Source organism: Prionailurus viverrinus, chromosome B3, assembly GCF_022837055.1.
Source record: "Prionailurus viverrinus isolate Anna chromosome B3, UM_Priviv_1.0, whole genome shotgun sequence".
Classification (NCBI taxonomy): domain Eukaryota; kingdom Metazoa; phylum Chordata; class Mammalia; order Carnivora; family Felidae; genus Prionailurus; species Prionailurus viverrinus.
Genome location: NC_062566.1, coordinates 39,846,500 through 39,874,494, shown reverse-complemented (window position 1 = coordinate 39,874,494; position 27,995 = coordinate 39,846,500). Strand labels below are relative to the sequence as shown.

Sequence of the window (27,995 nt, the reverse complement as noted above, 5' to 3'; positions counted from 1 at the left end):
TACATGGATGGTATCCTGCCCTACTTTCCAGGGTCTCCCACAAAGTCGGGAGGCTTTTGTTTCTTAAGTTAGACCTGAATTAGGTATGTTGATCAACTCTAATCAAGGACATTGGCCAAACTGCCAGAACCAAAAATACAATAAACAAAAAAAATCATCTAGCATCTTGCACTTTTTTTAATGTTTATTTATTTTTGAGATGGGGGAAAATGGGCAGAGAGACAGAGGGAGACAGAGGATCCGAAGTGGGCTCTGTGCTGACAGCTGAGAGGCCGATGTGGGGCTCAAACCCACAAACCGTGAGACCATGACCTAAGCCAAAGTCAGACGCTTAACTGACTGAGCCACCCAGAGTGTTCCTAATATCTTCCACTTTTAATATTTATGCTGGTGGCCATTCCCCTGAACCCACTCCCATTCTTCAAGCCCTAAGCCCCTTGTTCTGAGCTGTTTTAAGTCTCTTGCTCTCCTATTTCGAGGTGGAGCCCCAGCCAGAACACATTTCTCTGAAGAGCTGCTGCCCTAATACCTCCCCATCACTTTGCAGATTGTCAGCAGGACCCAAGCAACAAGAAGATCAATAAGAAAACAAATCCCACCTTATTAGGTCTTGTTTGATCTTAAACCCATACCATCCAAGATTTCAGCTGCATAATGCTGGCTCCAGACAAGAGGGGCAGAGTTTTCTTATGAAAATAAATTAGACAAGCACACAGAAGAAAGAGAAAATGGATGTGCAACTACTAAAATGTTCGAGAGCCTTAAATATTGTCAGCAAGCTAAGCAAAGGGCAACGGTTTCTTTTCCTTTCCTCTTTTGCCTTCTATCCTCTACTCTCTATTCTCCCTGCAACAAGACAAATTTCTTTCAATGTACATTTTTAAGGTACTACTTTTCAGGCAGGGATGGCTTTATTTCTTTTGTATGCTGGGGTTTTTTTTCCACACTGAAATTATAATGTATACTAAAGATGGCAAATGCAAGCCCTAGGAGTCTCCTTGCTACAATCCATCAGCCACGATAATAGCAAGATGAATATATTGTCAGGAACCTGCACGCAGCATTTCATTGATTCCACTCCCTCCCCTAAGAGTGGCTCCACCAGCAATTACATTATTATTAAAGCTTCCTGGACTCACTCCAAATGCAGGTTGCAACTACCATTGAAAGGGAAACTTATAAAAAGTGAAAGAAAATAGACATTCTACAGAACTTAAAAAAAAATTAACCTTTTCAGACTTTTATTCCATCCTACATACCCATAAATAGACCAGCTTTCAGGAAATAAAGACTAATCCAATATTAATAACATAAAGCTCAATTTCTCATTCCATATGATCATTAATATTGCTTTAAAAATCACGAGAAATCTCTTGGACTTCTTAAGCTTTGTAATTCATTTCTGTACACCAATTCAAGAAACCTCATTAATTTAGGTGGCCTTTTTGTGGTACATCTGAGGCACACAAATATTTGGATTTTTTACCTTAGGTCAGAGTTTAAGAAAAAATTAACTTATTTTCAGAAAGGATTTATGAATGTGGAAAAATCGTTTGACAGTAGCATGGCTTAGTTTTCTAATTTGCAAATAAGATAGGCTACACAGAATATAAAAAGTAAAAATTGAAAGAAACATAGAGAAAAGCTTTATATAAATAGAGGGGGATTTTAAGAAAGAAAAAAATCTTATTATATCCTTAACATTTATTCCTATAACCTAGTTTCAATATTCCAATCAAACAGAAGATGGAAGAGCTTTGATTTAGAAGGGGAAAAAAATCCTTTGAGCATTGATCGACATGTGATTTGTACAATTATTTTACCTAGACTTAACTCCCTATGCTCTACTCTCTAGTCAGTGGATTGACTGAGATGCTATTTCCATTGAGCTGGGTTTACAATTATCCTTAAACAAGTGAAACTTCAAAGGCTGCTCAATAGGTATTTTCTGTTCTTCATTAGAACTCGTAAATGTATAACCTGCACATAAACAAGTCACTCTACCTAATTAAATGGAATCTCTTCATCTCTATTAAAAATTTAGAAGTGCTGCTTAAGTATAAACATGTCATTTGAAAGGGGGGGGGTGGAGAACCTCATAACATCCGTGAATAACCATCTGAATCTCCTTTAGGCAAAACCATGTTAATAATAGTGCACATGCCCATAAATTTTTCTAATTATTTTATTATCAGTAAAGATTGTTTAAATGTAAAGGATATTCATTGTTGGCAATAATGCCCTCAAGTATTATCTGTCCACGAGGGAAATGCAGTCCGAGTGCTTTAATTTACTTCAAAGACAATCACATAGCCTTTCCCCTACTTCATTTCTCTAGTATCTGTATCCTGGAAGAGGTAACACAGCACTTTCTCTGACAATTTTATCTAGATTAGAGAATGGATTTGTTTGGTTGCTTTTGTTTTTTATTTAATTACATATCTAGATTCCAAATTCTTAGGAAAATTATCCATAAAGGATGTAGTTTGGAAATGAAAATGCTCTTAAAGTGTTTTGAGTTTGTGTTTTTTGGTCTGTTGTTAAAGACAGTAAAGGTTTTTAAACTCTTTTGCCCCCTTTTTAGAAATTGATGGAGGAATTATAAAGCATCTCCAGCTAAACCAAGTAGTTTAACTTGTGCTCAGGGTTTACTTCTCAGGCTCCCAACATTCTTCAAAAAGTCTCTTTTCATAAAATTTGAAACAATATTTGTGACACTGAGCTTTATGTCACAAGACCAGCCAGAAATTGTAGCACGTAAATGTTTGAGAAGGTCCATGTAGATTTTTGAGCTGTGAGGTGTTTTGTTAGAGCGCTCTCTTGTGGTAAAATGCCATCAGCATGATTTCTGTTCCACATTTTTTTAAAGGGCACATTTAGCAATCCACAGCATCATAATTTTGACAAAGATAAGATGCAATGTGGGGTTGAACCTTCTAGTATCTTGTTGGATTCTGGACCCTTCTCACCCCCCCCCAAAAAACTTAAAGTGCATTCACTCCATCAAAGAGGAATGTTTTAGAGTTCTTAGATTATAAGAACTCTTAAAATACATGGCATTAAACACATATGGAAAGCAACATTCCTTACTCATTTGGGAACATAGAAAGTCTTCCTCATGAAATGACACCCATCCTGAATGTCCTTTAGCTGGCCATGTAAGGGATGGTTTCTTTCCCTAGAATCAATACTACTGTCAGATACTGACAGCATGAGGTTGATATAGTGGCTGGGTGGATAATGTCACCCATCACTGCCCAAGATGTCTTAAAATGCTATGATGTCAAGTGCACACATCTGCAAGGAAAATATATCTTCAGTGCAGTGAGGGCCCACCTGCCTCAGTGTCTGAATGGAAGTGAGTGTGGCTTTTCTCTGATACCTCATCCTATAGGACTACAGGAACTCAAAGTGAGGATACCAATACTGAAGGAGTAATTACATTCAAGTATTTCCGTAATTTGTTACTGTGTAAAACATAAACCATTCCCATGGCTTCAGAATGCTCTATCTACAAGCTTCACTAAAAATAAATATCTCTGTGATAAATCCCACCCTTAACCAGGAAACCTGGTTATGAATGAGACATGAGTCCTTCTCTTTGATAAATCAAATTTCAGGCCTTGAAGAGACCCTGGAGAAGATGTATTTCAACGGTGTTATTTCACAGAATGAAAAAAAAAAAAAAAGAGGTGTAGGGATTTTCCCAAGGTCTCATAGTAAAAAACAAAACGAAACAAAAAGAACCAGTAAGCCTGGAATTAGAAGGGAGTGTCTCAGCAACAAGTAGCATGACTTGTCATCCTTGGCTCCATCCTGTCAAAGAGCTTTCCAGGATCCAATTCTCTATCCTGGCCTGTAGTCCACCATCTGACTCAGTGGTTCCTGAATTGCTACTAAAACTTCTGTCCTGTTACTGAGTGGTCTTTCCTGGTTCTTTGCTCATACTGATAAATAAGTAACAACCATACTCTTTAAGACAAGACTAGCATGGATTGAAAACCACAACCAAACTCAATATAATGATAAATACAAAACATTCTCCCTGGAAATTTCTGAAATTCCCATTCCATGTAGGTTCATGTACTATGAAACTTGTCAGCAAAACTTCTTATACAAAATGGAATCTGAGTATGTAAAGGAACTGATAATATGCCATTTTTTATTTTAAATGCCCCTCCATGACTGGTTTTATAGGTTATTAGGAAGTACCTTTTAGTCATTTATGAAAATAAAAGTCCATAGAATGATTTAATATAGGTAAAAGAACTGAAGAGATGTCTTTAATCCGTTGCCTTCAGCTGATACATTACATACAGATGTGTTCCTAGGCCAAATGGTGCTCTAGGGTTGATGGACTTCCACCAGGATCTGATGTGATTGTGGTAGTAACAGAGATGCCCACAAGATGGCACTCTTCTTTATTTTTAATTCATTGTAAGCAAAAAAATAAAATAAAATAAAATAAATGTATGTCTGATTTTCACACACTCAGATAAACAGGACTGTGAAGTATGTTGCTAATTTCATGCGCTTTATGTTGTAACATACATCGCAGTTAATGAAAATCTGCTCCCCACTTCCCTGAGGTTGAGGCATGTGACAATGGAGAGCTTCTGTCTGACTCTCTCCAAGACCTGGAAAAGGGTATTGATGGTGCTCTTAAAGTTAGCCAAGCTTTGGGAGAAAGGCTGTGTGTGGGTGTGTGTAGGTGTGGGTGTGGGGGGGGGGGGTGGGGGTGTGTTTGCGTGCACTTGCGCACACACAGGTGTATGTACATACTGCAAAATTATTTATTTTTCCTAAGAGATAATGTTTGTCTCAAAAGTATGTTAATTAAATTCTATCCATCTTAAGAGTTTTCTATCTTCAAGGATAAAGTAGAGAGTCTCCAACCACTGCCCCTTCCTCTACAAACCTCCCCTCCCGAAGGGACTTTACTGTCTCTCTCTCTCTCTCTCTCTCTCTATCTCTCTCTCACACACACACACACACACACACACACACACACACACACCAGTTTCTCTCCAGTGTATTGAAATAAGAAAGTTTTTGTAGTTGTCTTCAGTAGGCAGCAGCTAGCATTTGATTTGGCAGGAAGATGGGTGAAAAGAAAATAGCACATGGAGGTTACAAGAAGACTTCAGTGACTGGGCCAGAGTTCTCAAAGCTTGATTTCAAAGAACTCTAGTTCCACAAATTGGACAGAAATATTTTTCTAATAAAATAAATAAATGGCTTTCCAACAAATGGTGCTGGAACAACTGAATGTTCATATATAAAAAAAGATGAACCTGAACACAGACATTACACCTTGCACAAAAATTAACTCAGAATCGATCACAGGCATAAATATGAAATGGAAAAATATAAAAACTTCTTGAAGAAAACATAAGAGAAAATCTACCTGACTTTGGGTTTGGTAATGAGTTTGTAAATACAACGTCAATAGCACAGATTATGAGAGAAAAAACTGATAAGCTAGGCTTTATTAAAATTAAAACTTCTGCTCCGTTAAAGACACTGCTAAGAAAATGAAAAGACAAGCCTGGAAGACTGGAAAGAAAATGAGAAGATAAACTGAAAGAAAATATTTGCATAATACATGTCTGAAAAATGCTTCATATCCAAAGTACAAAAGAACCTTAAAAGTCAGTATTAAAAAAAATAAAAGGCAGAATAAAAAGGAGGCAAAAGATCTGAACAGACACATCACTAAAGAAGATCTACAAATGGCAAATAAGCATATGAAAATGTGCTCAACATCATTTGTCCTTAGGGAATCGCAAGTGAAAACAAGATACTACTATACAACTATTAGAATGACTACATCCAAAAAACTGACAACACCAAATGCAGGTGAAGATACAGAGCAACAGAAACACACATTCATTGCTGACGGGAATGCAAAATGGTTCAGCCATTTTGAAAGACAGTTTGGCAGTTTCCTACAAAATTAAACACAGTCTTAACATATGACTCAGCAATTGCACTCCTAGGTATTTATCTAAATGACTTGAAACTTATATCCGACAGAAATCTGCAGATTGGAAGCAACCAACATGTCCTTTAACAGGTAAATGGATAAAAAACTGTGGTTCATCCAGACAATGGAATACTAGCCAGTGATAAAAAGAAACAAGCTATCAAGACACAAAGACATGGCTCAACAAAAGAAGCCAGTCTGAAAAACCTACCTGCTACATGATTCCAATTATATGACATTCTGGAAAGACAAAACTGTATAGATAGGAAACAGATCAGTGGTTGCCAGGAGTTTGGAGGGTGAAGTTGGGTACATGAATTGCAACGGATTCTGGGGGGGTGCTGAAACTATTCTCTGTGTTACTGGAAACTAGATGCAAATTAGAAAAAAAAAATTACTTAGGAGGACAGAAGATCCCAGAATGGAATACAAATTGTGACAAGCAACCAACTATATTACAAATGTGTGAACATTTGTTCACACCTCACTGAACGGAGTGGGGAAAATGGTACTGACTGAAGCAACTTTGGAAATGAGCAGAATCTGTAACACCAAAGTAAAAAGGAACTGTACGTGGCACTGTGCTCCAGCTGATAAAGCTGTTTTCCTTGGGGATTTGGGTTAAAAATTCTGATACTGCTATACATGTATACTAGAATTAAACAATTAAGTAAATGGATGATAAATGTCAGGAACCTCATTTCTCACTGTTGGAGAAATCTGTGAGAATTTACAGATAAATGAGGGGAGAAGGCTAGAGTGATCCGTGTAGTGACAAATTAGAGTTGGAGATACTAGTATGAATGAACTCATGTTTAGTTTAATGTAGATACAGATGGTTACATATAGAAAAATTTAAAGATATGTATAACGCATATATTTTCTTGCTCTTTTACAGCTGAGAGAAGCTAGAAGCAATATCCCAACAGCAATGAGCACACTTAGCGCCCATATTTTGGTTTCTAATGCTAATTCTCCAATGAAGGGAACCAGGGCTGCTTGGAAAAATGGCAGATTCAAGGACTGGGGCAGGAAATACACAAGATGAGCCTGGAGCATCTTGCAGTGCCAGAGAGAAAAAAAAAAGAAAATTTAACTTGATGTATCACAGGGACACAGGAGCCATCTAAAAGAGCTCCCAGTAGCCAAAGCTAAAACAATTTGAGCAATAAAGTTATACTGGATTATAATCCAAAGTATGAAATAAATATCCATGATCCATACTAACATAAATGACCAAATAAATAGGAAAGAATAAATAAGGAAAAGACACAAATCCACCATGATAAATTCCAAGTTAATTGCATAGATACTCTATCCTCAAGGAGGTGGTGCATAACTTCCAACTCCTTAAATGTGGGCTGCACATAGTGACCTTCTTTCACAGAGAACAGCATGGAAAGAGAAGGAAAGAGTAACTTGACAGGGGAGAAACCTGACAAACTCTACCTCAGCTAGGTGATCAACATTAACATCAACAGTGACAGGTCATGTTGATAGGATGACCCTTGATATAAAATGATAAAAATGGCATTTTACCTCTATGATCTTCCTTCAAAAAACACATTACCCTAATCATGAGGAAAACATCAGACAAATTCCAGCTGAGGGACAGTCTACAAAATATCTGACAAGATAATCCTCAAAACTGTCAAGGTAACCAAAAACAAAGAAAGTCTGAGGAACTGCCACAGGACTACTAAATGTAGTGTGATATCCTGGATGGGAACCTGGAACAGAAAAAGGACATAAATAAAACCTGAGTAAATCTGAATGAACCATGGGCTTTAGCTAATAATGTATCAATGTTGGTTTACTCACTGTAACAAATATATCATACTAAGGTAAGATGTTAATAAAATGAGAAACTGGGTATAGAGAACACAGGTACCCTCTGTACTATTTTCACAATAATTCTGTAAAACTAAAACTATTATAAAATTAAACGTTTAAGTTTTCAAAGGTTGAGTCTTTTCCCAATTAACACATAAACACACACACACACACACACACACACACACAATTAATGGCAGGATTTTTCTTCCATTTTTATTAAAATTCTGATGCAGAGGCAGTAGAGTGAGCGATTACCAACAAAGGTATTGGAATAAGATATTTCAGCTCTGCCTCTCCTAGCTGTATGCCTTTGAGAAAGCTGCTTAACCTGTCTGAACCTCAGCTCTTTCAGTCGAATGGAATCATGATAACCTACTTCTTAGGCATAACGCAAAAATTAAATGTCATAATCTGTATCAAGCACTTAACACAGTGCCTGCCACAGAGTAACTTCAAAAAATATTGCTATTACTGGCTACCTAGTGTGGACTGATTGACAAAACAAATGTCCTGGTTTACTTAGAAAAACTCAGAACATGCAAAATCTTTTTTTTTTTTTTTAGTACTTTTCCTTGTGATGAGAACTTTTATGTTTTTTGTGGGTTTTTTTTTTTTGAGAGAGAGAGAGACACAGTGAGGGTGGGGGAGGGGCAGAGAGAGATGGAGACAGAATCTGAAGCAGGTTCCAGGCTCTGAGCTGTCAGCGCAGAGCCTGACGTGGGGCTTGAACTCACAGACTGTGAGATCATGACCTGAGCCGAAGGCGGATGCCCAACTGACTGAGCCACCCAGGTGCCCCTATGCAAAATCTTTATATCAAGTCCTTTATTGTGGATGTGAGAATGATAAATTCTTTTTTTTCATTTTTCAGTTTTTTCTAAGTTTATTTATTTTTGAGAGAGAGAGAGAGAGAGAGAGGCACAAGCAGGGGAGGGGCAGAGCCACACAGAATCCAAAGCAGGCTCCAGGCTCTGAGATGTCAGCACACAGCACCATGCAGGGCCCGAACCCATTAGCCATGAGATCGTGACCTGAGTAAAGTCCGATGCTTAACCGACTGAGCCACCCAGGCACCCCGAGAGAAAAAAAAAAAATTCTTAATCTTACTCTATCAAGTACCAACATCAATTCCACAAAAATATTCAAACAGCTATTTACCCTAGATTCAACCGATATATTCTAACTAATAGAAAGCCTTTCTGGTGAGACAGATTTGGGGGTTTCTTCTCTAATTTCCTCAATCTGCCTCCTGGGCTCAGCCCATACAAATGAGTTTTTAGTCCCTAGCTCTGTGAGGACAATCTGAACAAGGTGTCCTCTCTCCCTTCTCTTCACCATGCCCTTGTGTCTTCTTTTGCTCTGCCTTTTCTTTCGCTCCATCACTCCCCTTCCTCTCCCCAAACCTGTCCATGCCTCTCCTTTGATATACATGGAGCAAGTATCTTCTGTTCTATCTCTGCTCCATGTTCAAGTCCAAAGAATGGAGGAGAAAATGGAGAGGACTAAAACGCAATCAACCTCTATACCCAGAAATAGTTAACTTCCACTAGCAAACCTTCTTAAATGTTATTGAGCTAATAGGGAAGTCCTCCAAAGGCTTACTTCTACAACCTAGCCTCAGCAAGAGCCAGTCTCCATCCAGGAAAGGAGGTGAGGAAAGATACAAGAAGGACCATCACTATAGATGACATTTCCTAGAAATATTTTATGTGTAAATTTTTGAGGCATGGAACCTGTACACATATGATTATAGAATTTTCAATCAAGAAAATTGCTCCTGGTTTATATAACACATGGAAGATGGGTCCTTATTCTGTGATGTCCCCAGAAGTGACTCAGAGGGACTTGACCACAAGAACAAGTCTGAAAGTCACCTCCTAAAATTAAGACTCACCATGCTGGTTTAACATGTTTATACAGAATAGAAAACATGTCTCTGAGGGCTTCCTGGCCTTTTCCATGCTTTCTGATCTTGTGGGACCAAAACTCTCCCCAATCTAGGCAGCTTGATATTTCCTACAGCTTTTACTACCGTAATTTAATTGCAGTCATTGTCACATGGTTTCAGAAAGTAAGCCCTTAACTCTTCTCCCTAAAGGAACTGGTCTGATCTTTAACAAAGGAGGCAAGAATATGCAATGGGAAAAAGACAGTCTCTTCAACAAATGGTGTTAGGAAAACTGGACAGCAACATGAAAAAAATGAAACTGAACCACTTTCTTACAACACACACACACACACACACACACAACTTAAAAAGGATTAAAGACTTAAATGTGAGACCTGAAATGACAAAAATTCTAGAAGAGAGCACAGGCAGCACTTTCTCTGACACTGACTTTAGCAACATTTTTCTAGTTATGTCTCTTGAGACAAGGGAAACAAAAGTAAAATATACTACTGGGACTACATCAAAGTAAAAAGTTTCTGCATAGCAAAGGAACAATCAACAAACTAAAAGTCTACTAATTGAGAGAAGATATTTTCAAATGACATATCCAATAAAGGGTTAGTATTCAAAATATATTTTAAAAAATGATACACCTCAACACACACACACACACACACACACACACACACACACAATCAAAATAGAAAACAGGCAGAAGACATGAACAGACATTTTTCTAAAGACATACAGATAGCCAACAGACACATGAAAAAAGTGTTCAACATCACACATCATCAGGGAAATGCAAATTCAAACCACAATGAGTTATCACCTCACACCTGTCAGAATGGCTAAAATGAAAAAGACAAGAAACAACAAACGTTGCCAAGGATGTGGAGAAAGCGGAGCCCCGATACACTGCTGGTGGGAATACAAACTGGTGCAGCCACTGTGGAAGACAGTATTGAAGTTCCTCAAAATATTAAAAATAGACTATATGTTCCAGTAACTCCGCTACTGAGTATTTACCCAAAGAATACAAAACACTAATTTGAAAAGATATATGTACCCCTATGTCTACTCCAGCATTATTTATAACAACCAAGATATGGATGCAACCTAACTGTCCATTCATAGGTGAATGGACAAAGAAGATATAATGTGTGTGTGTATATATATATACACAGCCATAAAATATATATATATGTATTATATATATATACTCAGCCATAAAAAAGAATACAACCTTGCCATTTGCAACAACACAGATGGATCTAGAGGGTACAGTGCTAAATGAAATAAGTCGGAGAAAGACAAATACCATATGATTTCACCCATATGCAGAATTCAAGAAATAAACAAAGAAAAAAAGAGACAAACAAAAAACAGACTTTTCACTTTAGAGAACAAGCCGACAGTTGCCAGAGGGGAGGAGGATGGGAAATGGGTGAAATAGGTGAAGGGATTAAGAATACATTTATCTTGATGAGCACTGAGTAATGTAGAGAATTGCTCAATCACTATATTGTACACCTGATACTAACATAACACTGTATATTAACTATACTGGGACTAAAATTAAAAAGAAAGAAAATAAAATGATTTGTGCTAGGTCATCAGATTACATGATTTTCAGGACAGGAGACACTGGCCATAACAAAACACTATTTCCTACCCATCATCATATACATATTCACCAACTTGATATGGTCCAAAGTTGATGGAAACTTAAAGGACAAAAAGTGGAGGTATCTGTCTCGCTGCCAAGAAGATGAATGATGTTAGCTATAAAATAAATTCAAGGACATGCCATACTACAATCCAAACACTGTACACTTCCCTGATGGACTTGTACTGTCAGGTCTTGTGATTTGTTGACAGATAGGAAGGAATGAGGTAGAAGGCACATCCCAAGCTAACTATATGACAAAAAAAAAAAAAAAAAAAAAAAAAAAAAAAGGCAAGGGGCACCTGGGTGGCTCAGTCAGTTGTGTGTCAGACTCTTGATTTTGGCTCCGGTCATGATCCCAGGGTTGCTGGATTGAGCCCTGTGTCCAGCTCCACACTGAACATCGAGCCTGCATAAGATATTCTCTCTCTCTCTCTCCCCCCCCCCCCCACCCTTCTCTCCCACTCTCTCTCTTTCTGGAAGAAAGAAGGAAAGAAGGAAAGAAAGAAAGGGAAAGGAAGGAAGGAAGGAAGGAAGAAAAAAAGAAAGAAAGAAAGAAAGGGAAAGGAAGGGAGAAAGAAAGAAAGAAAGAAAGAAAGAAAGAAAGAGAGAAAGAAAAAGAGAAAGAAAAAGAGAAAGAAAGAGCCAAGAGAACCATGGAAGCTAAATTCCCAAATGGAAACAGGCCATAGAAGGACAAACCACATAGGACCCCTGAAACTAAAGTCCACTGCCCTGTGCAAATACCATACAGTGGGAAGTCTCTCCTGTGTCTATGAGGGGCAACTCTTTAATATTATACAGTATTACTTATTTATATATTATCTACCTGGTAACATATGAAACTTATTTATTTGACTAAATACTTCGGCTATACCAAACACTATGCAAGAGACATTACCCAAATTATCCCTTTTAATCGTCACAACAACCCTGCGAAGTCAACAGTATTATTCCCAGGGAGGGCAGACGTGGGGAAACTCCCCGGAAAGAATTCAGCTTCCGTGAACTGGCAGGCTTACGCTAGGGTTCAAGGGAAAGAGACCCGTGCTGGGGACGAGCCAATCATCCTAACTGCCCCCATGGCCGTCTCACCAGGGACTTGCAGCAGCAGAGCTGGATCCAGACACAGCCCAAATCCTGGGCACTCTCACATCTGCATTCTCTGCCGGGGGGGGGGGGGGGGGGGGGGGGGGGAGGGGGAGTATTTAAATCATCTTTGAGGAGGAGCCTCGAAACATTGATATCTAAGTCAGAGTTCCATTATAAAACACACCAGAAGTCTACTAATGGAACTTCCGGTTAAATGTCTTACTTTGATTTAGTCCGCAGTTGAGCGCCGCACGTTTTGTTAGGCTCACGCCTCCTTCAAGACGCTTGGCCCGGCTTGCAGCACGACGACGGGCGGCGGCACGCGGGGCGGGAGAGGCGCAGTGGGCGGCTGCGGCCCCGCGGCCTCGCACTCCCGAGCCTCCCAGTGGGCACCATAGCCACGGGTCCCCGCGCGCCTCGTGGTACTCGACGGCTGCCCAGCCGACCTAGACCCCTCAGGGACGCGCCACTGGTTCTCAGCCCACCTCCTCTGGGCGCATTGGCGGCCGGCCACAGCGCGGAGTCTGCGCAGTACGTGCTGCCCCGTGGGGCACCGGGAGAATAGTGACTGCGTGGCGGCCTGCCGCTGCGCGGGAATAGCTGCGCATGCGCCTGGCTCAGCCCCGTAGCCCGCAGACCGATGGGTGTGCTTCCCCAGTGGGGCGTGCGAGACTTCCCACTTGGAATGGCCTGTTACGCGGGTGTAAACCCATTTCAAGAAAGAAGATGGAAACCGGGAGAGCGCTCGGCAGCCAATGTGCACAACAAGTGCTGGACATCAGCCACGGCGGGCTGGTGACCAGGGGGGCCAGCTGAAAAGCTTACTGTCCTCTTGCTTGGAAGTGCCCACCGTGCATCCAAGCGCGAGTTGCTCGCCCACCTGCATGTCACTACCCTGCTGAGTGTCTCACGGTGAACCTCTGAGGCCCGAAGGACCTACCGGCACAATAAATGGATCCCCGTGGAAGACAGGCACTGACGTTAGCTCCCACTTTCAGGAAGTGCTAGATTTCATTGACCACGTCAGTGAATTGGGAAGCAACGTCCTGGTCCACTGTGAGGCTGGGATCTCCCATTCGTACCTTATGAAGGCAAAGCAGTTCCGCCTCGAGGAGGCCTTCAATTAGGTCAATCAGATGACTGTCATCTAGCCCAACTTTGGCTTCCAGCTCTAGCAGCTCCTGCAGTATGAATTTGAGATCCTACCTTCCATGCCTACTCCACGGCAGCCAAGAGGAAGCAGACAGCTCTTAATTTACAGGCTTCTTGCAGACACTGAGCCCTGATGTGCAACGTTCCTACTGCACATTCCCCACTTAAATGCGGGTGCCGGTGTCCACTCTCAGAGCTCTCCAGGAACCCCATGACCACAGCCACATCCTGCTAAAACTGGAATGGGGGAAACAGCGCAGCCCCAAGAACAATCACAATTTTTTTTTTTAAACTCAGGGACATTTCAGGGCGCCTGGGTGGCTCAGTCGGTTAAGCTGTGGACTCTTGATTTCAGCCCAGGTCATGATCCCAAGGTCCTGGGATTGAACCCCACGTCCAGCTTCATGCTGGGTGTGGAACCTGATTAAGATTCTCTGTCTCAGCCCCTCCCCTGCTCATGCTCTTTCTCTCTCTCAAAATAAATATTTTTTTAATTAAAAAAAAAAAACTCATGGACATTTCCTATCTGGGGAGTACTGAAGACCTCACTCTCTCACACTGCCCCAATGGGATAGTGAGTGGTCACCAGGCTTGCAGAGAACTTCAGACTGACCTCAGGGATAGGTTCTTGGGATACAAGGAAGGCCAAGCCTTGAGAGCGCAGCCTGTCTGACTACTGTACTTGCAGACCCCCTGTCTTCTCAGGATTGCGCAGTCCTTGCACCTCAAAATTCGGTTTTTCATTTCAAGTGTAAGGCAATAAAACCTGCAGCAGTGTGGGAGAAAGAAGTTGCTAGACCAGGAGAAAAGGCAGTTTCAAAGCCAATCCATTTTGAAGAAAGCACAATTTCCACCTTTTTTTCCCCCTTAACTTTGGCAGTCTTGGTACCTGTCTCTGTTGCTTCAGGACATAAGCTGATCACCATCTAGTCAGCAAAGTAACCCTGTAGGGTTTGTAGGGACATGACACATATGCTGATTTGAACCCTCAAATGTTTTTCAGACTCCCTTTTGGGTACAGTGGAAGCAGTTGGTTGAAGTAGCAAAGATGTTGACATTTCTGGGTTTTCTTTTCACTATGTGTTCTTCCCTGAGTTTTGACTTTATTATTCGTGCTTTCTCATTGCACCTCTCCACAAAGCAACTCTTGTGTCAGTTGAAAAGAGTTCTTCAGACCATAGACCCCAAATGACCCCTTTAAGGTGGTGGCAGTGGGTGCCAGGAGAAAAGGCGTTCCTATTGTCTGGGTCAGTGGCATTGAAACAGTGACTCCCTCAGCTTACTATCCCTATATGTGCTTGTCTCATCTCCTGTGACACTTGTTTTCTTCCCTGATCCTGGGGATTGTCTTCAAGCTGTTGACTTCTGGGATTTACAGATTTCGCAATGTGGTACTGCTTTTTTGTCTGTTAGTTCTCCAGGGGGAAAAAGCAATAATTTCTTAAAAACCCATACGAATGTGAAGAAAAGCAGTATATTACTGGTTGTTGTTCATAATACAAAATAAAAATAGTAAAAGGAAAAAAAAAAAACTTCTATCCCACTTCCCATGCTTTAAGAGCCACATTTTCTTTTGAGGAAATGATAAATGGCTATAAATCAAGTATGCTAAAGGATTAATTCGAACCACCCCTCCCAAATAGCATGTTTGCATGGAGACAATGTCTAGATGCAAAGACTAATGTTAAGGGAGGAGTTTCTGGCAGAGCAGTAGGTGGAGGATGAGAAAAGAAAGAAAGAAGTTATTATCTGATCTCTGAACTTATGTAGCATGTTTTTTGTGCCAAAAAATTGTGTTATCGTCTCTGAATTTATCAGTGCCTGGCTGGTTATTTACAGTAAGGCAAAGCAAACATGAAAAATGTTTGAAGTACAGGCAAACAGTTACCCATGACAATGGAAAGAGCCAGTAAGTCTCGGAAAAGTGAGGGGGATGTTCCAATTGCTGGGCAGAGCTCATTCTTCAAGAATGGCTGCCCCTGTTATGTGGACATTCATTGAGGAAGAACTGAGCTAAGTAGAACTGAGATTGGAAGAAATGGTTCCAGGGTACTGAGAAAAAGATCAAGCCCAGGGTTTAGGGTAGCTGGGAGATGAGGTCAGTTACCAGGGCAGAAGACAAGTTACAACAATCTCAGCCTCTACAGGGCCAGGGTTATCAGAGCCAGGCACAGTGCTGGGGACAGAATGTGAGCCCCAGGAACAGCTCACTCCTCTCCAGAGCAGTATGGAGGCCACCAAATTCCCAGGAGCAGCAGGAGACACAGATGATTCAATATTCCATGCTCAGGCCAGCATAGGTCTGAAACGAGGGTCAAGCCAGGCCTTAATTTCCGTGTGGGGATTTGTAGACCTTGGCTAAGGGGATAAACAAAAGCTACAGAGGATGGGAACAAGACTGACATTTCTTTTTTTGTTTGTTTTTTATTATTTATTTTTTGAGAGAGAGAGAGAGAGAGAGCACAAGCAGGGAAGGGGCAGAGAGAGAGGGAGGCACAGAATCCAAAGCAGACCCCAGGTTCTGAGCTGTCAGCACAGAGCCAGTCATGGGGCTCAAACTCACGAACCGTGAGATCATGACCTGAGCTGAAGGAGGACGCTTAAACGATTGACTGACCCAGATGCCCCAACATTTCTTATCTTACTCTGTATTTGTCAATATTAGAGGTCAAATAGTAACTACATGGAAACCTCATAATTAAAAACTGGCAAGTGCACCTGAGTGGTTCAGTCAGTTGAGTCCGAATCTTGATTTCACCTCAGGTCATAAGCACATGGTTCATGGGCTAGAGCCCCACTGTCAGTGCAGAGCCTGCTTGAGGCTCTCTCCCATTCTTTCTTTCTCTTTCTCAAAATAAATAAATAAACTGTAAGAAAAAATAAACATAAAAGAATTGGCCATAATCCCACTGACAAGCTGAAAATTTTTGATTCTACATCTTTCTTTTTTTAAATTGATGCTCTGAAATCACTTTCTGTTGTTTCCCTGTTTTTCTAGCAACCTGGAATATGAGATCCAGAGCACATCCTTCATTTTCCTCTCTTGTTTTATGACTCTAGTAGGATCCTGTTTTCCTTACTGATTTACAAAATTTAGCTAACTTAGGGTCTTCAAAGTACAAAGTTAGATCTAAATTTAGCGCTCTGAGGTGTCAGGAATACTTAGTATGATTTACCTCAGATAGATATTGTAGGTCATAAAATGAAAGGAAGGAAGGAAGGAAGGGAAGGAGGAAGGGAGGGAGGGAGGAAGGGAGGAAGAGAGGAAGGAAGGGAGGAAGGGAGGAAGGGAGGAAGGAAGGGAGGAAGGGAAAAGAGGGAGGGAGGGGCCCCTGGCTATTCTGGTGATTGAGAAGATAGAATCAGGTAAGGATTGGAAAAAAAGATTTCAACATTGGGCAGGGCTTCATTCCTCATTCACCATGCCCAGCCACTAAGACCTTTCCAGAGATAGCCAATTCTGTTATGGGCAGTTTTTGATCCCCCATAAGAGCTCAGGACACTCAGGCACTATGTGGGGGCCAGGCTCCATCCCTATCACCTGAACACTGTCCTCCTTAGTCTCTGGAAAGCCAGCTGGCCAAGGGATAGGCTACTTCCTTCTTCCTTTCATCCAGAACCATCACCCAGAACAATCCAGGCCTCTATCTTCTTGAACTCGACTTTGAAAAAGCAAAAGCCACTTAACTCTTGCAGCAAAGAAAGCCAGACTTTCACTGCCTAAAGCCAGCTCTCCCTTTTGAGGAGGAGGAAAAATTGTGTCTTTCTTTCCTGATGTGCTTACTGCCAAGGAAATAAGACCTAATTCTCAAATAGGTCATCCTGCCAAAATGTTAACAATGGTTGTGGTTGAAGTTGCAGGTGATTCAGATTTTCTTCTTTACACTGTTCTGTATTTTCCAGCTTTCTACAATTATTGTGTATTCCTCTTGTACATCAGTAAAAAACACTGCAACCCCCTTTACTGCAAATAAATCCTGCTTTGAGGATTGCCTGTCCCAGAAACCTTCAGATGTTTCATCCTGGGTGAGGATTAGCTACTATGGACCCCCAAGTACCTCACCTGTGCCTTCCTCAGTCACAGCCCTTTCATTCTACATGGTCAGTGATGCCTTGTTCCTTAAATCTCCAGGGCTTAGGTCAATCATCAGCACATAGTAGGTCGATCTGTTGATTAAGTTAGTAAGCCAATGAATAAATCAGTGACTGAAGCCCCATATTACCTGTTCAACTCTAGACTTTAAAAATCTTTCTAAGTCATAAAGGAGTTCATATCTATTAGAACAAATGTGGTTAAGACCAAGTTGCTTCTCCAAAAACTCAAGAATCCATGGTAAAATTTGAAAACTGGCAAACTCTCTAACATAAAAACCTAAAACTTGTTAGAAATATTTCTCAGGGTGCCTGGGTGGCTAAGTCGGTCAAGCGTCCGACTCTTAATTTAGGCTTAGGTCATGATCTTGCAGTTCATGAGATTGAGCTCCGCATGGGGCTCTGTGCTGATTGCACAGAGCCTACTTGGGATTCTCTCTCCCCCTCTCTCAAAATAAAAAAATAAACAGGAAATAAAGAAGAAAGAAAGAAAGAAGGAAAGAAAGAAAGAAAGATTTCTCAATTCCTGATCCAAACCCTTCCTAATCCCTAAATTAATATTTAGAAATGTACTTGCAAGTATGATAGTCTTAGGCTATAATGGATTAAAGCTAGGAAAGTTCCATTTGTCATCACCACTTGTTTAAGAATAACAGCCACCCCACAGCCAGGTAGGGGACATACTATGTCTTTTCTGGTTTGTTTCTTCTTAACGGAAAGCTGATTGTTCAACTACAGTAGTTCAACTACTACCAATTGGGGAGGCGGGGAGGGCCGGTGAATATCCCAAATACTTAGCTCATTGCTTCACTGTGATTCTAAGGGTCCAAGAAAGGCCTCTTGCACCCAAACATTGTCCATTTCCTTAGTAACTCCTCTCCTTCCTGTGATAGGGAAACAAAAGCTTTCATTCCAAGATAAGGCTGACCCTATAAACACACGTCCAGGAAAGGGACATGGGCTAACAGCCATACTAAAGTTTAAACAGCATCTGTTTAAAGTTTAAACAGCCCCTAAAGGAGAGAGAGGCCCTGCAGAAAGCGAGGAAGGGAAGTTTGGAGAACTTACCTCCAACTGGACCAGCCCCCTTTTTGCCCAGAGCTTGCTGAGCATTTAGACTGGGTACACGCTATTTAAGGTTGGAATTGTTGGGTTTGGATTTCACCTAAATAAAGTGGCTTCTGGTTTACTCTTCCCGTGCACTCTACTGTGGAGAACAAGACTAAGCAGCCTGATTAGGGACGCATAGCTGGGAACAGCACAAATGCAAAAGAAGACTTGCAAAGGGGGAAAAGTGTGCTTTTCTGTTTTAGGAAACCTGCTGACGTAGGGAATGCTTCTGTTTTTCTGCAGAAATGCTGCCTTCAGTGGACAAAATTCAGCCACAATCAAGCTAATTGAATGCACAAATGTAATATTTTTCCAGGGCACCTCCAATTTAATGCTTGATGAAATCGTGTCTTTCGCATATATTTACAAAAGCTTTTCTTCATCCAGAAATGTCTGTTAAAATTGCTTATAGATGCTGAGATAGCAAATCACTCTTCTAATGTAATGAGATAAGTCATCTCTATAAACTTTGCTTGCTCAAATGTACTCGCATAAAAGAAATCAGGCTACAGGCTTTTCTCAATAAATAGAATGAACAACTAGAACTTGATGGCTATAGCATGTTCTGCCTCATTGCTAAGGGATGTTTAAAATTGCACCCTCTCTCTCTCTCCAAGCAGAGTTTTCATTTTGGTAGTTGATGGAAAAAGGAGGTCAAATAAACTGATGTGGATAAGAAGCCAAAGCCGTTTGTCAAAACACGGGGAGACGCCTGGAGATTGGAGTCATTTAAAGACTAAAAATTGATTTAAAGGAGTTCTGTCCTCAAATCATTTTTCTTGCTAAATGTAGCCACTCTGTGAGTCAGGTTTTCCCTGTTTTAGCCATCTTTACTAATAATTTACACTACAGGAACTTCACATGCTGGGAAGATTCATATGCAGAGCCGTTCGTGTATAGCCCAATAAAACGGATCCAAAGATCTGTTTGGAAAAATCTGTATGGCAAAATCGAGGCCTTCAGAGGTTTAGCCAGTTGTTTCCAAATATAATTTGTCTTTAATCTGGAAGCCAACTCTGTGACAAAAGACCTAATGGGCCATCTTACACATGCCTAGGGTCACCATATAGGGCTGTCATGTATGGCCACTCAGGTTGTGTACTGCATAATTCAAAAGGAGATACCATTCATACAGTATACGACATGAAGGGTGCCATCTGGAGTTGTACGGTGTGACAGCCTTGCTTAGTTCCACAACACAGGTCAGAGGGGGAAAAAGTCATCCTCTTGTTCACATAGTTCAGTAAGTTTCCATGGCTATACTACATGCATTGCCTTTAACTCCTCAAAGAATAAAATCAAAGTTCTTATTATCAACTGACAAAATGTTAAAGCCTGCCTGGTGCTCTCTTCCTTCTCTTTACAAAGTAAAATTGTTTGGGAGACTATTCAAATCTCCAGATGGTTCTTTATTTCAAGAAATGCTTTGGACAGCTTGACCAAGGACAGACTGGAATCCGGAAGAGTAGGAGACCAAAGTCCAAGTGCCCTATCAGTTTTGGATGATATTAGACAACCATTGCTCCAAACAGGGGAGAGACAGCGGGCGGTGTTTGGAACACTTCTCCCAGAGCTTTCCGGTGCCAGTCTGCCTTTTGAATTTTCCCTCACGCCTGCTAGAGGATCTGACCAGCCAGACCAGTGGCCAGGGTGCCCTAGGCCCAGTGGGGGCAGAAGCCTTCCCACAATCCGGCTGCACAGCCTTACCTTCTCCCACCACTTTCCCCCTTGCAGCCTGAAACACACTTTATGGAAAGAAACAAAGCCCAGATACTTCTTGATATGAAACATTGCTCCTGACAGCTTCTGCCCAGCCCTATCAATTTTGAGTTCAATACCATAATTTAGGGTTAAATGTAAACATCCTGCTTCTTACGCAGTTCCTTGAACTCTGCCCCAAGCACACAGAAACGCAGATTTTAGGATTTGAACATCAATTCTAATATGCATAGATGGATACATTTGAGAAGGCACTACTTTTGCCTCACATCCTTTTTCAGAAATAGCGTTGTGGGCTTACAGGTACATCAAGGGCCACACAAGAGCCATGCTCCACCCTGAGTTTCTACCCCAAGTTTGCCAAAGGTCAAAACGACAAATCATTCAGGCCACATATATATTTTGTTTGGTCAACACAGTGTCATTTGAATGGAATTTGAAGTGCTCAAAGTGGGGCAGACCTTCTTCATTTCTCCGGCACCCCCACTCCCCACATTCTGTCCGACTAGCCATTTTACCTGTTTATTGCCATTACCTACGGTCCCTGCAGACTACTGTGTCCTATGTCGGCCAGGTTCAGGAATTAGCAGGTGACACAGAATCCTCTAAGAAGGAGGAATAAATACAGCATAAGGGTTTGGGGATAGCCATCAAGTCCCTCTGCCTCCAGCCCTATTCCCCGCTTAGGGGAAGTTCCTGGGTGAGCAAGCTGTCCACAGTGTCCTGGGCTAGCAGCCCATGGACAGCATCTTGACATTATGAGACACAATGACACACATCATGTTTACTGCAGTCTTTCCATGAAAGGGGGGCAGACCTGAAACCAGGTGGTGCCAGGAATGACCCCTGGCTGCCGGGAGGTAGGGGGGACAGAATTCTTTCTGCCCTAAGTCTTTGTGCCTATAGTACCTTTAGTGCGAATCACCTATTTGCCATTAGCAGAACTAAAAGAATCTGGTGGAGAGCTTTCTCCCTGCATTAAAACTTCACCTTGGATTTTCAGGCAGAGCTCAAATGCTTCCTTCTCCTCTGGGTCATCTTTCCCAATCCTCCACAAAGCAATCACTTTCTTCTCTGTGCTCTCAGTCCACTTTTGTTACACCTCCTTCCAAGAATATCGTAGCCTGACTCACTGACAGGTGAGTCCTTGAGGTTGAGACAGAACATTATTTATTTCTGTACGTCCGAATGGCTTTAGATATATTTACAATATTTGCTAAATAGAGCCCACCATGCCACCCCACTCGTCTTCCCAGTTTGAGGCCATCACTGATCATTTGTTTTCATGTAATTTACCTGCAGGAAGATGAGCAGATGGAAGTTTTTTCCCGTAGTTACTATTATCCCCTGGGCATGAAGAGCTGCCCAGAATTTTCCCTTATAATGGAAATGTTCTCTGCCTGTGCTGTCCAATACATGGGCTGCTAACCACATGTGGATACCGAGCATTTGAAATGTGGATAGTGTGACTGAGGAAGTGAATTTTTAATTGTGTTTCATTTACATAAGTTTAAATGTAAATCGCCACATCTGGATACTGGCCACCATATCAAACAGCTGAGTCCCAGAGCTTTATTCCTCTAGCGGACAGCTTTACCAGCTGAGCGATACAGCCCTGATGCATGTCTGATTTGTATTTCTTATTTTATTTGTTTTTACACGTGTTTGATTACTAAACAATTAAGTTGAAAGCAAGGTCCACAGAGTACTTGTTTATAAAGTAAAAATTCAGTTTATTCATCTGTTTATGACACAGTACACAAGAGGCAAAGTGTTTCACATCATAGGCTTCACTTCCAACTCCTTGGAATGTTCATTTCTTTGGCTAAAGAGACTAGACATGAGAGGCAGGCAATGCTTAGGCAACTGAAATAAAGATGGGGAAGGGGCAATGCTAACGTCATCCTCGCAGGGATGAGCATAAGGGGGCTGTTAGTCACAAGCTATTTTCTAGAACTGTTAGCTGAAAACAAAGGAACACCGCTCCTGGCGCTCATGCTGTCATGGGCTCAGTCATCCCCACCGCACAGGTACAGCAGCGCTTTCTGGTAGTCGCCCTTCGTGTCTTGCTATAAATGGCCGAGGAGAAAAAAGAAATTCAGTATCAGCAAAAAGACCCAAGGTCTGCAACAACATACAAGCAGGCTCAACGCATAGAGAGCCTCCCTGAGCAGCAACAAAGACAAGACTCTGAGGGACCTGTCCAGGCACAAAGACCCAAACCATCATCAGCAGACCCTCAGGGGGTCTGAAACTAGTGGGGGGGGGGGGGGCGTCAAGTGACATGATTACTGCGAGGGCAGAAAGAATGTGAGGTAGTAGTGGATTAACACAGCAAGGAACCAGACGCACAGAACCCAGCCTGCTCTTACTACAGTGAGGTCCTGTATGAACCACCACTTTTCTCTCTGGCCTGCGTGCTTCCAGAGAAGAGAGGTACTTTCCTGCCTCACCGTGCTGTTTCCAGGATTCTTAAGGTCACGTGGGAATAAGCTAGTGAAGTGAGGAAATGATTACTAATGGGCTCATTGGTCCCTAAACTTTAAACACGTGCCCTAACAAACCTGGGTGTACCAAACCCACCTCAAAATTCATCCTTTGTAACCATGGACATGCCTTTGAAATTTGCAGGGTCTTCTGGAAAGGGGGGCTGCAATGCCTGTCTGAAGGACACGCCAGGGGGCTGATGTGTGTGCAGCCACTCCTTGCATGCAAATGCTCCGTCTCTCCAAAATAGAGAGACTGAATTGATGGGAGATGGAAGTTCTGTGTAACCAAATGTTGCCAGGCCTATCACAGAGGATTTTCAAACAATGGAAACAGTTGACCCTTTAACAAGGCCAAAGTTAGGGGCACCAACTCTCGCCCCTGCCCCGTGCTGACAAAAATCCGCATATAACTTTTGACTCCCCCCAAAACTTAACTACTAATAATAGCCTACTGTTGACCAGAAGCCATACCTGCAACATAAACATTAACACACATTTTGTATGTCATATGTATGATATACCGTATTCTTACAATAAAGTAAGCTTTAGAAATGGAAATATTAAGAAAATCAGAAGGAAAATACATTTACAGTACTGCACTGTATTTATTGAAAAAAATCTATTGATTTTCAACCAGTGCAGTTCAAACCTGTGCTGTTTAAGGGTCAACTGCATAAAATGCAAAATTTAATTGATCTCGGGCTCTTCAGGAGGATGTCAGCAAGTCTTGCAGGATCATTGTCATGAACACCAATTATCACTGTAGAACAGCAGATGTGGGAAGTGTAAAATATTTGCCTGTCTCTGTAAGATTCTAGGACAAATCGTTAATGGCACTTTCTAAATAAACCGCTGATACCTGAGGACTAGCATCTCTTCCCCAGTGAATTAGAAAACCACCACTCTGTCATTATTCTGACAGGCCACCAGCCTAGGGCTCCAGGGCCTTCTAGATGGCCAGGAAGGGCCAACACGTCACCACGGGGCTTACCTGGATGCAGTAGTACAGGGACTTGCCGTACTTCCTCTTGAATTCAGACCTAATTTTCAACATGTCCACTTCACTTCGAGAGACCATGATTCTAATCAGGACTTTGTCGCGAGTCCCCTTGCCCTGAAAGTCAAGTACATGTTCCAAGTTACAATTCACTGACAACATTAATCCAGTAAGTTTTCTTGCACATGGAACTCATCTGGGTTCTTGAGGCTGCCCTTTAAGAAAGTGCAAAGGTAATGATGAAACTACTCCTTTAAGAAAAATGAGCATCTTGGAATTTCAAACACTCCAGGATGACATCAGCACAAACCCTCACTTTGTGCATTCAGTAAACGTGTACGGAGCATTAACTACTGCATGGTTCAGTTTAGTAAGTGTGAGAGTTTACATATGTAACAAACAGCTCCTGGCTCTCGGGGCTTAGAGAACACAGGCCACCACACTTTCACTGTGGCTCTGTGCCACTGTGAATGGTGTAAACAATAAAGACCACAGAATTTACTTTGAGAGTCTCAGACCAGAGGCACTGAGGAACATGTCCTATTTGACCAAAACCCTAGGAGAGATGGGAGAGGTGGTGTGGGCAAGGGATGATGCAGAAAGGAGCGGGAGGGCCAGGAAGGTGGAAAGCACAAGGGACATCTGAGGCGCAGAAAATGGGATGGGATTGTGGGAAGAGACAGTCGTGGGGCCGCCTTTAGAGTCGGACAGACCTAAGTTCAAATCTAGCTACGTTATTTCAGGCTAGTTAAAGCTTTCTGAGCTTCAGTCTCCTGATCTGTAAACAATATGTCACAGGCCAAATGGACTTTTTGGTAATGATTTAAGATTATGTAAGTAGCACAATGTCTCCTGCACAGTGGGTTGCTTAATAATCTCTCCCTTCCTTGCCCGTCTTTGCTCTGGGGTAATGGAAAACCATCACTGAGAAGTCTGAGCAGGAGTCAGACACGATAACCATCTGGTACTTTATTTTCTACCTGCGCACAAACACACGTTCAAGAAGGTAGGAGAGAGAGACAGAGAAAATTGACTTGTGGTTTTCTCACCTGTCCGATACAACCACAGCTGACTAGTACATTCCTGCACCCAGACAGCAGTGTCCCTTTCACCAGCCACTAGTCAAGGAGACTTATAGTTCGGGGCACAAAAGAAGAAAAGCCCATTGTGGAAACATGGACCCCTCAGCTGGCTGCCCTTACCTTCATGGAGTCGTACAGTCGGTCAGCAAAATACAGGGGCTTGTTCTGAATGCACTGGACTGTGGAGTGAAGAAAAGGGGTCAGCTACTCCTCTCCTCACCAGGGAGGAGTGACGCCCTGACCCCGGGCTGCAAATAAGATGACCTAATGTAACAGGAACAGGCTGCAAAATGGGAAACACTAAGGGAAAACCTGGGCTCCTCTGAAACTCGGCTCCATGGTGATTTTAAACCAGGGGATCTTGAGGGCTATAGGATATGTGAGTTTCCCCAACAGGGCCCCTTTTGTTGTTATTTTATTCTTCCTGGGCAACTCCTCGCTCTACCAACGTAAGCGTCCCTCAGTTTTATACCTTAAATTTATTCAGTGAAGATTATACAACTACCCAAGTCATCTAAAGGAGCCACACCTCCCAAACACACTTGAATTAACAGGATGGCCACTTGTTACTTCTGCTATGGCAGTTTACTGAAAGCTGAAGTCCACTATGGATGGGAGGGGAGAGCCACATGCTCACCCAGGTTCAGGAAAGCATTTTCCAGGTCTCCTTTGACCTCCTTCTTGATGCTCTCCAGCATGTCATAAGGGCTATAGCTCTTGTACCTGTCAAACACTAAGGAAAAAAAAATAATTACTAGAACAGAGTGGCTGATCAAAGCTGTCAATGATCACTCACATGGTTATGCACCATGATAAAAATAAACAAACAAATGAGGATGATCACAGCATCTTAGAGGGTTAGGGGTTGCCATGATGGACCAGAGCTGACCCTGCACCGGTTGACCTGGGACAGCTGTACTGAATGGCACGGCCAGACCACATTTTTTGACCATCTTCAGCTCTGAGTGGAGCCTTCTATTTGGAAGCAACGAGTAACAGTACATAGTGCCCAGGAAAGTCCATTTACTTCAACAAATACAGCATGATAAAATGATCCTAGACAAGAAGGGGCAGCAAGATACAGCACCAAACATGCAAATAGGAGAAAGAAGGATCCAAAATGGAAGGGAAGGGCCAATGGACTTGGTGATGGAAAAATGAGTGAGATTATGGGGTACAAAGTAGAGAGTGAACTTTGTTCTGGCAGATCCACACCCCAACACACATAACCAGCAGGCCTGGCTGAGAGGACCATCCCGAGGCTCTAGGACCTCCTCAGCACAGCACCCACCTTTCTGGAGGTGACACACACTCCGCTCGGTCATGATGCTGATCCACTTGGGCACGTCTGTTCCTTTCCTCTTCACTCCAGCATCATAGAGGTCCTACAAGCACAACCAACCAGGAAAGTTGACTATGTGTCCAGAGTAAGGTCATAAAAACTGTCATGCAAAAAAACCCCAAAAACCTATACACTGAAAATGCCAATTGAGAAAGGACAGTTGCACTGAAGACACAGGCAGCAATGTAGTATTTAAGTCAAAAGTTTTTCTTTTTAAAGGGTCAAAAGTCTTAATCAAGTCTTCACTAGGCACAAAGTATGAGACTAGATTATTTGTGAGGTGGCTGCCGTACACATCAATGTCCTTGAATGCCAAAGGGAGAACCAAGAGCTTCTATTCCTACCCAGAAGGACAAGCAAATGTTCATTAGTACATCCAGCCTTCATTCCTTTGGTACTTTGGATGGCAAATAAGCTAATGGTTGTCTGCTGAAGACAGTTACAGATCAGGTACCTATACCCATGCTTCTTAGAGACTCAGAAAGTCTCATTTTTAGTTTCTGGAAAATTTAGGGGCTACAAATCATGCTAAGAATGGCAAGGAGGGAAGGAGAAATATTCATTCAAGGTTAAGATACTCATTAAGTGACCACCCACCATCTGGGGGTTGTAAAACCTAACTTCTGTCACTTCATGTAAAAAACCTTCTCTACCTCCTGCTAAAAGTGCTGTGAGAAACACATTGAATTTTAAAACTAAAATGAATTAATTTTCTCTGCAGCTCTTATAAAATGCTTTGAGATTAGCTGTTGACCCTCTGGAAAAGGCATGCAGTTCACAGTGATCTGAACCAGCTTAACAAACAGTTCTCGGTGATTCGCGACTGGAACCATAGAAAGTGCTATTCAACCAGACAAGAAGGGTCTCTGCCACCCTCCCCTTCTCCCTCACCACAAAGGACAATAAGCCTTCCTATCCCTGGCTGTGCCTCCACCATTTTCTTCCACTCTGCTATGTTGTTTATGTAGCAAGTGCACACCAGTGCACACAGTCTTAGCACACTCTGCAGAATCTGGTACTTTCATACAAGCAAAGCTTAAACAAGCATATGTGACTCAGGTATTGATCCTATAATTCATACCAGCATCAAGAGGGAATATCTTATGATAACTACTGTTCCCAGAGAGTGAAAATGAAGCCCACAAATTTGACTTTCCTCCCTTCCAAAAGTGGTGCCTACTTCCCTTTCCACTAATTATAGGCTACACATAGTGACCCACTTCTAACGAAGGGTATGACAGAAGTGACACTGTGTCGGGGCGCCTGGGTGGCGCAGTCGGTTGAGCGTCCGACTTCAGCCAGGTCAAGATCTCGCGGTCCGTGAGATCGAGCCCCGCGTCAGGCTCTGGGCTGATGGCTCAGAGCCTGGAGCCTGTTTCCGATTCTGTGTCTCCCTCTCTCTCTGCCCCTCCCCCGTTCATGCTCTGTCTCTCTCTGTCCCAAAAAAAATAAATAAACGTTGAAAAAAAAAATTTTTTTTTAAAAAGAAAAAAGAAAAAAGAAAAAAGAAGTGACACTGTGTGACTCCTGACATTAGG

At 42.1% G+C, this 27,995-nt stretch overlaps 1 protein-coding gene and 1 pseudogene across 2 annotated transcripts in view; one reads left to right on the top strand and one right to left on the bottom strand.

The window, feature by feature from the left end:
* The first annotated feature begins 13,080 nt into the window (after window positions 1-13,080).
* On the top strand, window positions 13,081-13,794 carry LOC125168041 (dual specificity protein phosphatase 5-like; annotated as a pseudogene).
* An 8,465-nt stretch (window positions 13,795-22,259) lies between these two features.
* Window positions 22,260-27,995, bottom strand: part of ANXA2 (annexin A2) — a 43,487-nt gene continuing 37,751 nt past the window's right edge. For both annotated transcript variants that reach the window (XM_047862375.1, XM_047862376.1), the window contains exons 9-13: window positions 26,407-26,500; window positions 25,753-25,848; window positions 25,236-25,294; window positions 24,028-24,150; window positions 22,260-22,616 (exon numbers count right to left, since the gene is read on the bottom strand). In XM_047862375.1, the coding sequence (XP_047718331.1) occupies window positions 22,557-22,616; window positions 24,028-24,150; window positions 25,236-25,294; window positions 25,753-25,848; window positions 26,407-26,500 (432 nt within the window). In that variant the 3' untranslated portion in view covers window positions 22,260-22,556. The remainder of the gene's footprint in view (window positions 22,617-24,027; window positions 24,151-25,235; window positions 25,295-25,752; window positions 25,849-26,406; window positions 26,501-27,995) is intronic.